The following is a 14,613-nucleotide window of genomic DNA, read 5'->3' on the forward strand; positions in this document are numbered from 1 at the left end:
TGACTTTAACGATGGTAACAATAGTACTGAGAATAAAAGTGAATATTCTTATAAACCTCGTGAAGAAGGGGCAAGGGATTTATATGCAGAAGTTATTTTATGGTTATATGTGTGTTATGGTATGGCATTCATGGCATTTTATTGTAATGATGAGGAAAAGACTGGTAATAATTCTATAGATGAAGAATTTGAGAGTAGTGATACTTTTAGAGAGGATAATAAGGAAGATGTCATAGATGTTCATTTTGAGGAGAATGATGATTCTGAATAGGAGAATATATTTTTATGCTTATATAAATATAAATATATGTTTAAAATTACATTAAATAAGAATACATTAAAAAAAAAAAATATAATATAAAGCACAATAAATTAAAATATGGAAGAATGAAATAATTTTCCAAATAAATGTCAAAAAAAATATTAATTTCATATACAAGCAAAAATAAATATAATATATAAATCTATATTATAAATGTTACATTTACTAAATAATTTAATCACAATATAATAACTATTATGTGTTCACATATGTCAATAATATGTTCTGAACATTATTATTAAAAAGACAAAAAACGAAAATTAAAGTAAATACCAAAGTACTAATATAAAATATATCATATTAATATAAAAATAATAATCATTAAGCTAAACCCTAAAATGTGAAATAAAAACATACCCATAACCTAAACCAAAAACTAAAAATTAATCCATAACACCTAACCCCTAAATCGTGAACCATAAACCTAAACCACGTAACTTTTTTGTTTATATGTTACATGTATATATATTTTTTATATATTTAAAGAATTTTCTTGATTATATATTAATATAAAATATCATAAAAAAAAATAATATTTATTATACGTAAATGGTACTAGTGAAAAATCATATAAAAAAAATATATATATATATTTATATTAACAATATTATTATAATAATATAGTGTTCCTCGAAATTTTAGAATTATTAAATATATATCATAGCTTCCGTTTTAAACATTTTTATTAGTAAAGAAAAAATACGTATAAAGTTATAAATATAAAGTATACAATATTAGAAACTACAATTCGTATTAAAAAAAACAAGTAATTTCTGTAAGTTCATTATAAATATATATATATATATATATGCATTATATATAAAAACAATGGAGTAAAAAAAAAAAAAATATATTGAAAAGAATAAAGTAAAAAGTAATATTATGTAACAATACGTATAAAATATATGCACTTTATATTTTAACAATTTATATTTTATAGCCATATAATTATTATTTTAATAAATATTTATATTTATTTAACGAATATATGAAAAATATTAGTATTATAAAATTCTCATTAGAATATTGTAAATGATTCATAATTTTAATAACCTGTTCGCGTTTATACATATCATAATGAAATTTTATTATTATATCTGTTATATTCATAGATGATTAAATAAAAATATATATACAATTATATTATTATATATGATCGTATGAATTACTAATATAAGATTCAATATTATATACATGAAATTTTGACAATTCTGTGTAACTTTTTTATGTATAATGATCTAAAATACACAATACATATAATTGCCTTTCATTTTTTATATATTATTACGAAATTTATGAGTTTAAATCTATTAATGCTAAAAATATATTTTTAAAAATATTCTTGAAAATATATTTGTAAATATTATCACTAAAACTTAAACCTACATAAATTATAACTAAATCCATTAATATACAATAGATAAAATCAAAATAAGATAACTAAACAAGTATTTTTAAACATTTATATTATAAAAATATGTTTCATTTGCTTTCTGATAGAAAATATTTTGCTATTATTTTAATGCTATATATAGAGCATTAATACAAAAATATTGTTTATTATTGAAATTATCATCATTTTTTACTGACATAAATATATTTTTAATCTCATATATATATGATAACTGACGGTTTTAGCGTTCCGATATAATGGCATAAAATACAATAACATAAGCATATAAATTTTTAAAAATATGAATTCAAAACATTTTGTAAACAGAGAGAAATATATTATTTAAAAAATATGTCATAAATTTAACAATTATTATAATATAATGAACAAAAAAAAATCTATAGTAAATAAAGAAATACATTTATTTATGTGAATTCATTTACTTACGACATAATGCCTGGGTCCACGGATCAGAATAAAAATGTATGCTTCTTTTTGTAATTAATATATTTTTTATATCATTTATAATACCGTTTTCTATGAAGTAGATAAATTTTGTTTTTCTTTAGTGTATTAATATTAATTAACTAATACATAATAATATACTTCTATAGTTCGATTTTAAGGATATATTTCCTAAATGTATAAAGGACTTTAATACTATTGAAAAAGAAAAGGGAAATAATGTTCACAATGATAAATTTTATATTGTGTGCTATTTAATTGAAAATGAATTAAATATTAAAATGCAAGGTTTTATAAACTTTTGTGTTTACTTTAGTAACTATTTGGAACGTATAATTCCTAAAAATGTTGACAATAGAGAGCCATATTGTAAATATTTCAACTACCTACTAAAGGATGTACTATATTATCTTTCAAGTTCATCTTGTTCAGGTGAAAAAAAATGTTATCAGGAAATGATAAAAGTATACAAAAAAAAAGATATGAATAATATGAATATATGTGATACCTTTGTAAAAGATCTTGAAGATAATGTTTATAAAGTATTGAATTATCTGAATTCCCTTTATAATTATCTTGAAGTTTTAAAAATTGATAGCAGTGCATGTGAATCCAATACTTCTTGCTTTCGACACTATAATGATTTTTTAAAAAAATGTGATGAAATGAAAAATGACAGTCTAAATAATGTTATGGGAATAATTAAAGAACAATTTAAGTATTATGTCAGGATAGAAAGAGAAATTATACCTGTCCCAAAACAGTTACAATCAACCCCTTTGATAACTGCACGAAAGGTGATTATAATTATGTGTATTATTACACTTGCTATAACGTTTATTCCGTTTATTCTATATAAGGTTAATAATAAATTAAATCTACATATTGTATATTATATTAAAAATTATATTACGCATTATGATAATAATATAAATCAAAAATTATTGTGTATATAATAATCACATGTTGCATTTTTATAAACAGAACACAACATGTCGAACATATTTAGAACCAAGTTTAAGGGAGTTAAAAAAATACTGGCACAAAAAAATTAAACAGAACTTAAAATTATTTAATCAATTTGAAAACAGTTTTGAGGAATTAATGGATAAAAATTCTGAAAAAACATATAACACTTTATACTACCCCTAAAAAAGTTATAATAACAATAAATAATCCTTATTTTTTATTTTAATAATATAATAATTTATTAATAATACTATCTTTTACAAAATTAATAGACTAAAATAAATAATTATAGGAACAAAAATTTTTTAAATTAATGAAAAAATATGAAAAAAAGTACATTGTAATGTTATATTAATACTGGGAAATAAATTAATACACAGTTTGGAATCATTGTATATGAAAGAAGAGCAAATACAGATATACATAAGAAAACAGATAATTAATAATTTATAAGCATTATTTTATAATTATTAAATATTTTAATTAAATATAAAAATATCTATATGATCAATTTTAATAAATGAAGTTATATTTGTAATATAGCATATCCTCTATTTCTTCTATATAATAAATAACAAAAATATAATTTTAATGGAATTTAAACATATATATCATAGAAATTTTTATAATTTGGAAGCTGCTTGTCTTCCTATATATTATAAAATATAACATAAAAAAAAAATTTTATATCCTTTCATAACACTTATATTTTTGAAGTTTTCTTATTATATCTTCTTTAAAAGTTTATATTCTCACAAGAAAAATGTTATCAATGTACACTCTTTTTAATTAGCTACCTATATATATATTCAGATATATATGAACGGTATTTATATATGTTATAAATAATATATTGGAATTATTACATCTAATTCAATATATATAATTTATCTTGAGAACTACTTTTAATGCATATTGATATAATAAAAGGTTTTTTGATATAATATGGTGTAAAGTTTTTATAAAAATGTACATAATAAGGTATATTTTAATTAAAAATAAAAAATAGATAAATGTTTAAAAAAAAAATCTTTGTAACTAGTATAGTTAAATTTTAATTTAATTTTATATAGCTTAAAATGGGAATCATAAATATTAGATGATATTATATTTACTTAGTAAATGATAATTAATTTTTGTAATGTACTTTAGTATTAAATATAATTTTTTTTTATTTACCTATATATATAACCCTAAAAAATTGTTAATATTTTTTATATCTTTTTATCTTTATAATTATGTCTTTCATAAATAAATTTTGTTCGTGAAACGTTAATGTTAGGAATAAGGTTTTATGTAATAATTATTTTTATTATAATACAATAGACTGTATGCATATGTTCTATATATTATTATATATTATTACTTATATATTCATCATGGTATATTGTAATAGTAATTATAATTAAGCAACATGTTGTGTAATGGAATATAATTTAGCTAATTCACATATATATAAAACATATGAATATAAAAACACACAACATATTTAAGAAATAAAAAGTATCATTCTTTCTTACATCATTAAATGCACTTATGCGATTATAGTTCTCAGTATTATCTATGTTATAAAAATTATCGATATTACTCCTATAATAAAAGAAAAATATATATTATAATATAAAATGTCATATTAATTGAATTATATAGTAGTATAGAAATTAATGATATATTAGAATTCATGTCACACCATTTAAGTAAAAAATATATCATTTAATATAATTTCACATATTAATATCATAATTTTGGGAAAACATGGTATACACTATAAAACGAACATCATATGTAGGTTATTAAAAGCATTCTAACTAAGAATTAATTTTGATCACATTTATATTATAATTGAACGCGAATTTTTATATAATACTATATAATAGAATTGCATGATATATATATAAATCTCCTATATCCATTGAATTAAATTATTACATTTATGATATCATTTAATAAAAAAAAAAAAAATTATATTTATGCAAATCGAAGAATGTTAAATATATTAATTTGAATAGTTATGCGTTTTATATTTAGTCATTCTCCATGAAATTAATAATATTATTAATATTTTCTATTCATTTTATTGATGTACATTATATTAAATTTAACAATTATATGGTGTCCTTTCTATTTAATTATAAGAACTATTTCATTTTTATGTAAAAATATCAATAAAATCAATATCATATGACTTTATTTTCTTACATTTATATAATTATATTTTATGTATACTAACTGAGCAGAATGGTATAACACATTATATCTCCTATTCCACAAGATGTTGTATATATTTTATATGGGTGTATTATATATCATTTTTCTTCTGTATTTTTAAATATATTTCTTATATTTTATACAGGATATTCTAAATATGTACAATATGAGGTTAACTATAAAAAATGATATAATAAATTGAAGACATAATTTTTATGTATGTATATATATATATTTTTAAATGATTATAGTAATTATATTTTATTGAATCTGTATTATCATTATTAATCTTATAAATAAAAAATACCCCCCAGGATATTAATAATATTATAGCTATAGTAATTGAAAAAGAAGCTAATAATTTAAACTTTTGTAAAGAGGATAATATTTCGAATCTAATTTTTTCACAATCAATGAATATTTGTTGACCATGAATTCGTTTTTCAATATTTCTTAATGCATTTTTTAAGTTAGTGTTACAATTTGATTCACTTAATTTCTTGAGACGCTTATATATATCTTAACAATTTTTAGTACATTCGCACTTATTAACTTCGATATCATTATTACATCATTCATAATGTGTATTAATTATGTCATTAAACATTATATTAAAATTATATAAGTCTTTGAGAATTTCCAATTCATTATTAATATCTTCTTGTACATTAGACATATAAATACCTAAATCGACATCACGTTTAGCTATTTTAATCAATTTTTCATAAAATTCGTTTATTCATTGATTATGCACTGCATTTTTCGGATTATTCATATGGATCCAATAATATAAGTACTTTATATGGACATTTTTGTGTGTTAAATTTAAATTTTCAGGTGAAACATATATTAAATATAAATATTGAAGAGCTTGACAGCATAAATCTTCAATATTAGAACCAATTTCATCAGTATATTTTTGTTTAATATCCTTGCAATTTTCTATCCACATATGTTTATTTTCATCAGCTTCATTCATAAATTCTTCACATTGTGTAAATAATGAGTCCACATTTTCATACTAAAATAAGATAATAATAATAGTAATAAATAATAATATACCGTTGAACAAATTTTCATAAATCTAATAAAAAGTTATATATATTTTTAGTATAATAATGTGATTTATATTGTAATAATTCTGCCATACAATAGATGTCCCCATCCTAAATATGATTATATGCTTTTTCTGATTAATTTAATAAAATATTGAAGTTTACAAAAACATAAATATAAATTTTAAAAATAATTATACACAATATTATGAAATATTATTTACATTATATTAAAATTATACAAATGGTAGATAGAATACGTAGAGTAAAATAATTATCAATTTTTTCCCCTAATAATAGCATGTTACTATTTGTGATACGTAGTATATATTCTTAATTACTTCAGATAATAAATGGAAAACATTAGCAACCTTCATAGGTAAAAACGAAAATAACATTTTTTTTTAAAATTATGCATAAAAGCATCAGAAATACCTGAGTTTTCACTGTTCTTGATTTTAGTTTTGGAGATTAGGTTCTTATTTATGAGTGTTTACAAAATATTTTAACTTTTATATATTTATTATTGAAGTGTATACATTATAAATAATGTATCATAAAATATTATTTTCATAATTATATTTTAAAAATAATAAAAGTATTATTTTTTATTATTAAATAGAATGTGAAGTTATATTATTTTATAAATATTGATAAAAAATAAATAAACTTAATTACTTCTTGTAATTAAAATATATAACTTATAATTATACAATTTAAGGTACTTTTATAAATTTATCCCATATTGCATTAATGTTAAGAATAGGATTTATTTTATTATAACTAAGGTATATGTATTTTTATTTTCTTTGTTAAATTTATTTAAAACATGTAATAGACGTTATATTAGATCCCTTTTTAGTGCTTTATTAATTCTTGTATTCTTATGAGATTTTAATATTTTTTACATTTTTTGGACATATTTTCTTCTGTAATATGTCAATTACATCATTATTTTTTATTTTATATATATTCATTGAAACATATAACATATTTGTGCATTAGTTGTAATCTTATATTTTTCAATATATGAATAAGCAAAAGTACCTATGTGATGGTATTATCATATTTTTACCATTATTCTATTATGATAAATGTCATATATTATGCATATGTTTATTTTCAAGTATTTTATTTATACTATTTATGTTTTAACATTTTTCTTTATGTTTATATGACAGTAAAAATAAATTTAAACAAATACTCAATGCTTAGAGTGTATTATTCATATATTTACATCTAGAATGAATATTTCATTTTATAAAACTATATAATATTTATTAATAATTTTCTTACATGTATAACATTATTAATATTTAAATTGTATCATAATTTTCAATGTTTTATTTCTAGTTATTTTTTAGATAACATGTATTCGAATATTATTTACAAGCAACGAGTAGAATACAATCAGGATATTCATCTATTATAATTTATATTTACATTATAATGAAAACATAATTACCAGTATGAAAAATTATAATAATATTAGAATAATTTTAAGATAAAATATTTTTTTATCCCTTAATGAATGTCATACACATTTACTACAATTAAAATTTTGTATTTATGTCAATCTTTTCTTAATAAATATTTTATTTTTCTAAAAATATATTGTAATTTTTAAGTATATAATTATAAATTAATTATTAAATTTTAGCACTACAGTAATTACCTTGTATTTAATATAAATCATGTTAAAGAATTTTTTATACAATAAAATCACACAAGAAATAATGATGTTTAGGATGGATGAATATATAATTGAACATTATATTACAATTGAAATTAATATTAAAAAGGAAAAAATATATATAAATTAAATTCGAAAGTAATATCTATTTTATTCAATTATATTTTTAGGAACTAATAACATGTTAATAAAACATTTGTTCTGATGTAAATCATACCTACATATCAAGAAATTTCATAATGCAACAGTAGTAAATATTTTAAGCGTAAATATAAAATATTTATTATTTAATATTTTTATTATAAAATTAAATGTTATATAGCACCTGATTTTTCTTTAATATATATATATCCTTTAGGTACCTTGAAAATTAAGTTCGGATGCTATAATCTAACAAATGATACATAAAAATATATGAAAAACATTTTGATTTATTATTAATATTTACATTTTCCAATTAATAATAAATATATATTAATTATATTCTTATAGAAGTATAAATCTACTTATATGATTATTTGTTACTGTCTTAATTCTCTTTTGGAAAAATAAGAATAAATAATAATAATAATTTAAATTATGGAATTACAATTATCAGTTATTTTATTGTTATCTGATTACGCATATATGAATGAATTTACTTATATATAAGTGCTCATGTTATTAATGAAGTATGATTGAACTTTTTAAGAGAATACAGCTGAAATGTCGAATTCTCAAATATGAACAAAAAGACATTTAAAATATATTTTTAGTTAGATTATGTAAACTTAATATTTTTTAATGTTTTTATACCTGAATTAAAACTCACATAATTTGAATGCAAAATTAAAATTCAAACCAAATATATAGAACAATATTATTCTTTTTATCTAAAGTTTTAATTACTTCATGAATACCAAATCTCATAAAAATAACTAATTGAGTATGTTAAAAGGTAACTTAATATTTAGGAATATAAAATGAGAGAGATTACATATAATAATTTTTTTATATTGTTATAGATAATATAATACTTATTGTACTAAATAACAATACTCTTAAAAAAAAATAATATTATAAAAAATAATCATCATATTATAAGATATAAGAACAGTATAATGGGTGATAATTTTCCTAGCATTATTTTTCTCCAAACATATAGAAGCTATAATCTTATAATGATGCACAAGTTATGTAATCATAACATTTTTAAATTTAATATAAGTTCACCAAATATATTATAAAAAAAAAAGCACAAAAAATAAATTCAAACCATTCTTTGAGTCTCTTCAATTAATTAATAATTGAAAAATTTAGGTTAATGTAAAAATTTTGGCACAAAAGAACAAAAAATTATGTCATTTGTGTAAGATATAGTAGGATATACATCTGCAATTTACTCCTAATAAGCATTTCTGACAAGAAAGAAAAGAATTTAAACATAAAAATTATGCTACAATTGGAGATATTGTGCTTCTAGATGTTTCATTAGTTCTTATATTTTAAACAATGAATATATAATTATATAATATATGTATTAGTATCTTGAATTTTGTAAAAATATATGACCACACAATAATAAAAAAGTTCATTTTTGTGTTTTTTAATATATTAGTAGAATCAAAATAAAATATGTACATCTTTTGTACATTGATTACATGAACTGAGTGGTAATATAATAGAATGTTTGTACTTCTCCAAGAAAATAATGTGATTTTATAGTTATTGTGCAATTTTTGTACTTTAATTGATAACCTTTATAAGAAAAAAAATTAGAAGAAGTATTAGATGAAGATTATTGTATCTAAAATATGGAAAATTTGCATAATAATTCTTATAATTTCACCCATAATTAGACACGCAAACAACGTTTTACTCAATATATATATTGTTGGTGCTGTCCTTTTCACATATACTATATAATTATAATAGATATACATATATAATAAAAGAACTTAATTAAGATCCTTGAAATGTATATATTTCAAAGCTTTGAATATAAATGTAATTATAGTTCTTTATAAAATAATGATAATATAAAAAAAAATTATTGAAGATTAATATATAATTGTATATATACAAAGGATATACAAAGTTCGCTTAAATGCATGATTCATTTATTATTATTACTTTTTATGAGCATACACTAAATTTAATACTTTTCTGCACATATATAATATAAATTAATTTTATGGTGTATTGTTAATCCATGTGCATATATCAGAATTATTTTTCTTAACCATTAGTTCGATATAACAAATATATAATAATTAATGATTTCTATTTTTTTGTTAATATACTACTAAAAATTATATACAGGGTAAAGTAAATAAAAACATGTGCCTTAATGCTTTTTAAGAGATTAAAAAATGCTTTTAATGATATAGGTTTATATCTAAATACGGATTCAAAAAGAAAAGACTCATTGTTTTGATGCCTAAGGTGTCTTCAATACTAAAACATAGAATATTTTTTTTGAGAAAATATGTTTAAGACATAAAAAAAATATAATAAAATATATTGATTAGTAATATGAAAGGAAAAAATATACATTATGTTTATTTCACTTATTATTTTCCACTTTCTATAGAATATTTATTTGTTTTTTCTATTAATATCATTGAGTATAGAATTATCCAATGTCTTATATTTAAATATACTATTATAAATATTAATATACAAATAAAATAATATTATACATAATTTTTGCAAATATGTATTCTATAATATTCCTTAATTTTTTATATCCACGCAAAAAAAGCATAGATTTATACATTATCGTATTTTATACAGCATTAATTAGATATTCTAACAAATTATTGTTCATTCAGATTTGTTTGGTATTATAATAAATTAACATCATTATGTATTATATCAATATATAAGGACTAATTTCTTAATGTGATATAATTGCAATAAAAATAAAAAAAAATTCATAAACACATAGAAAATGAAAAATGTATTTTGTTCTTCATATTAAAATTAATAATATATATATATCCCAAAGAGAACAAGTTTTTATGAAATTCCATGCATATAAAAATTACACAATATATAATTCAAAGATATTGCAGATTTTAGAGAAATATTTTTTTAACCTTGTATTAAAAAAAGTTATAATAAATTATATTATTATTTCGAGAAAAATATTTAAATAAAAATTAAATCAAATTTATCACAATTCTCATGAGATATTCTATGTAATATAATTACTTGATATACAAGTAACTTACGCCTTTATGTTATTCAATAAATAATATATGAAAAATTAAAAGTACACAATACTAAACAACATATGAATCATATTTTATTCAGACTGATATATTATAGTGTTCGAATAAATTAGTTTTTTATTTATATTAAATATTTATGTTTTAATTATATTTTTGGTACACAAATATTTTACATTTTTCATATATTGAATGCATAAGTATAGTATTGATACTGACAAAGAAAAAAAAAATAATAAAAATTAAAAAAGTAATAAAAAGAATTTTTATTTTGATTAATGACATATAAAGTGTATATGTAAATTTATTATATCATAAAATTAATATTTCATGGCTATTTCCTAATCATTTTATTAAAACAAACCGTACGTCTTATAGTAAATGATATATACATTCAAATGAAAGAAATACCCTATGCATACTTCATTTAATTATAATTTATTTATATCATAAACATATATTTACTTGGCAATAATGTTGTCTATATTATCATGGAACAAGATCATAGAATATAAGAAATTATATATAATAAATACATTAATTCAGAGTAATTCAATGCTTATATATGATTATAATATTAAATTAATATACATTAAATTCTGAATGGGAATATGCCTAATTTTATATCATTTATGTACGTTGAATAATATGTTTATGTATAGTTTATGTAAACTAAGTTAAATCATAATATTATAAATATAAAAATTTTTTTATAAAAATAACAGATATATAATAGTTTAAGCTACAAGCACTAAGCATTTGTATTTTGTTAGTATACCACATTAAAATCAATTAAGTATATATATGTGTTTGTCTAATATTAATGATTGTATGAATATGCATAATTTTTAATTTCTTACATGAAGTTACTACTTTTTTATAAAAGTGTTATATGTATTAAAATAATATATGAGTAGTGTTTATTAATTTATATTACTATATACTTCCTAGATTGCTAAAAAAAAAAAATTTTCATATTACTAATTTACATGAAATAAATGAATCATTTAACTCCAGCGAAAAATATTACAATATAATAATGTATAATAAACGTAAAATAAAAATATATTCAGTATTTTTTTTGTAGAATATATTATTCTGAAAAATATAAGGATGATGGTAATTTTTATTCTATGCATAATGAAAGAACGCTTATATATATACAATTTTGTGCTCCAAATAAATACATGAAATAAAACCTTATTAGATTAAATATGCAATTACAATGTAATTTATGATATAACTTTTATTCTAAGGATAAGTCTTTATCAACACTACCTTCTGTTGCATTTTATAAATTAGTTGAATCATCAAATGAAACTTGTCATATTGAAAATGAGACAGAATTGCGTCATGTATTAACAGTACACAATAAAATTCAGCCTATCATAGAAGAAATTTTAAAATCTATATGTTACATACGTAATCATTACACATTGGTACCTAATCAAAAAGATTTGTGTGATTATTTTTACTATTGGTTAGGAAATAAGATACATAATATGTTAAAAAACGATGGTAACTTCAATGGAATTATTGATGCATGCTACACGGGACTATCTATTAATGGAGGACCTCGTGTATGTAATAAACCTCTTAATTATGTTGATATTAAAGATTTTATACAAATGAAAATAATTCACGATTATAATATGGACCGTGAAGTTATTGAACAATATCTTAGTAATACAGAAAGCTCGTGTTTCCCTGAGATTAAAAGATATCTCGAAAAGGTTGATGAATTTTATAATGGCATTTATAGGGCATGTTTTACGAATGAAAAAGCACAATATTGTGATATATATAAAAAATTATTCCCTGAAGATAAAAATGGGAGTAATAAATTGAGTCCAATAAAATGTAAAGAACTTAAGGAATATTACATATCTCAACTCAATGTTAAATTAGACACTCATGTGTCCAAAAAAATTTTAGAGCCTCCTACACAAGAGAATTCGTTACAAACTGTTCTTGAAAGTACGAGTACATCATTTAAATATATGATGGATTTTGCCATTCCTTTTGTGGGCATATCAATTTTGTTATCTGTTTTATATAAGGTACATATAGAAAAAAATTCAATATAATTATTGTGCATATATTCATAATACATATTATAATGATAAATACAATAATAATATCAAATTATTATAAATAAGTAACATATATAATTTATTTATTAGTTTACTCCAATTGGAGTAATGCTGCAAAATTTTTTTAAAAACAGTGGAATATTAACGAAAAGAACAAATGATTATAAGAATGAAATATCATCAGAACATTATTTAGAACCTTATGAATGTAATTCTCATACAAACTCGTTTAAAGTAACTTATCGTCCCACATAATATTTAATTATACATTATACCAGATGATAGAGAAACGTAATAAACAACATTCTCTAGAGGTCCCTTTAAATAAATCCCATTATGTAAAGGTTATGCAAAAAATGTCTTGAAAAAAAAAGTTAAAGTAAGATAGCTGATTTTCGTCGTTTTATAAAGCTTATATACATTGAATTAATAAGAAATTAAAATTTATTTAATAAGTTACATTCCTCAGTATAAAATAAATCTTTGAATAATTTCACATTAATTTTTTGTTTTAAATTGTAATCATAGTATTGCATATGTAATATTGATGAGCATGAAAATATGTCTTTTCCTCCTATTCTCTCGGAAAACAATATAAGCTACACATTAACGAACAAGAAAATATTATTTTAGAAATTTAGAGAATATGATTTTCATCAAACAATAATTTTTTTTTAAAATTACCATAGATTCATGAGTTATTTATACTTTTATATCTCAAAAAAAAAAAGAATAATCATTTGCTGTAACCATTAAATGTAGTAGTCAGCACAATATCAGTGCTCATTTGAGGGGTTACTTTAGAATTTCAAAATATGATTAAGACAAAGATTATATATAAATATTTTTTAAACTAATATAAATAAATATAATAATTTATCATATTTAATGCTGTCATTGTTTCTCATGATATATGAAAAATTCATATAAAATTTGTACAGACACTTATAGCTATAAGACTTTTAAAGTACAATTCTGCAGTAAATCCTTATCTAAATATAAATTAAAACATTTTTATAAAATCTTATTAATATAAACAATAAAAAATCCTATATCCACATACATGTTAATAATATAGGATACTATGTCTATGTAATGTTAAGGAATATTAAGACAACATATAAAAATTATACAGAAATATAAATATAATAATAATGTAATAAAATAAAAAAAAGTGTATCAGCCTAACATTTTTAAATATTG

At 19.3% G+C, this 14,613-nt stretch overlaps 2 protein-coding genes across 2 annotated transcripts; both read left to right on the forward strand.

Moving 5' to 3' along the window:
- Window positions 1-2,097: 2,097 nt before the first annotated feature.
- Window positions 2,098-3,332, forward strand: PGO_001740 (variable surface protein; the record flags this gene model as incomplete). The annotated part of the gene is made up of 3 exons (XM_028691002.1): window positions 2,098-2,118; window positions 2,330-3,067; window positions 3,165-3,332. The coding sequence occupies 3 exons, from the start codon at window positions 2,098-2,100 to the stop codon at window positions 3,330-3,332; spliced, it is 927 nt and encodes a 308-aa protein (XP_028546803.1).
- Window positions 3,333-12,457: 9,125 nt separating this feature from the next.
- PGO_001745 (variable surface protein) lies at window positions 12,458-13,665 on the forward strand (the record flags this gene model as incomplete). The annotated part of the gene is made up of 3 exons (XM_028691003.1): window positions 12,458-12,487; window positions 12,574-13,377; window positions 13,501-13,665. 3 exons carry the CDS (start codon window positions 12,458-12,460, stop codon window positions 13,663-13,665), a joined length of 999 nt encoding a protein of 332 aa, XP_028546804.1.
- Window positions 13,666-14,613: the final 948 nt, after the last annotated feature.

This window comes from Plasmodium gonderi (genome assembly GCF_002157705.1).
Source record: "Plasmodium gonderi DNA, contig: Pgo-contig_190, whole genome shotgun sequence".
Lineage (NCBI taxonomy): Eukaryota > Apicomplexa > Aconoidasida > Haemosporida > Plasmodiidae > Plasmodium > Plasmodium gonderi.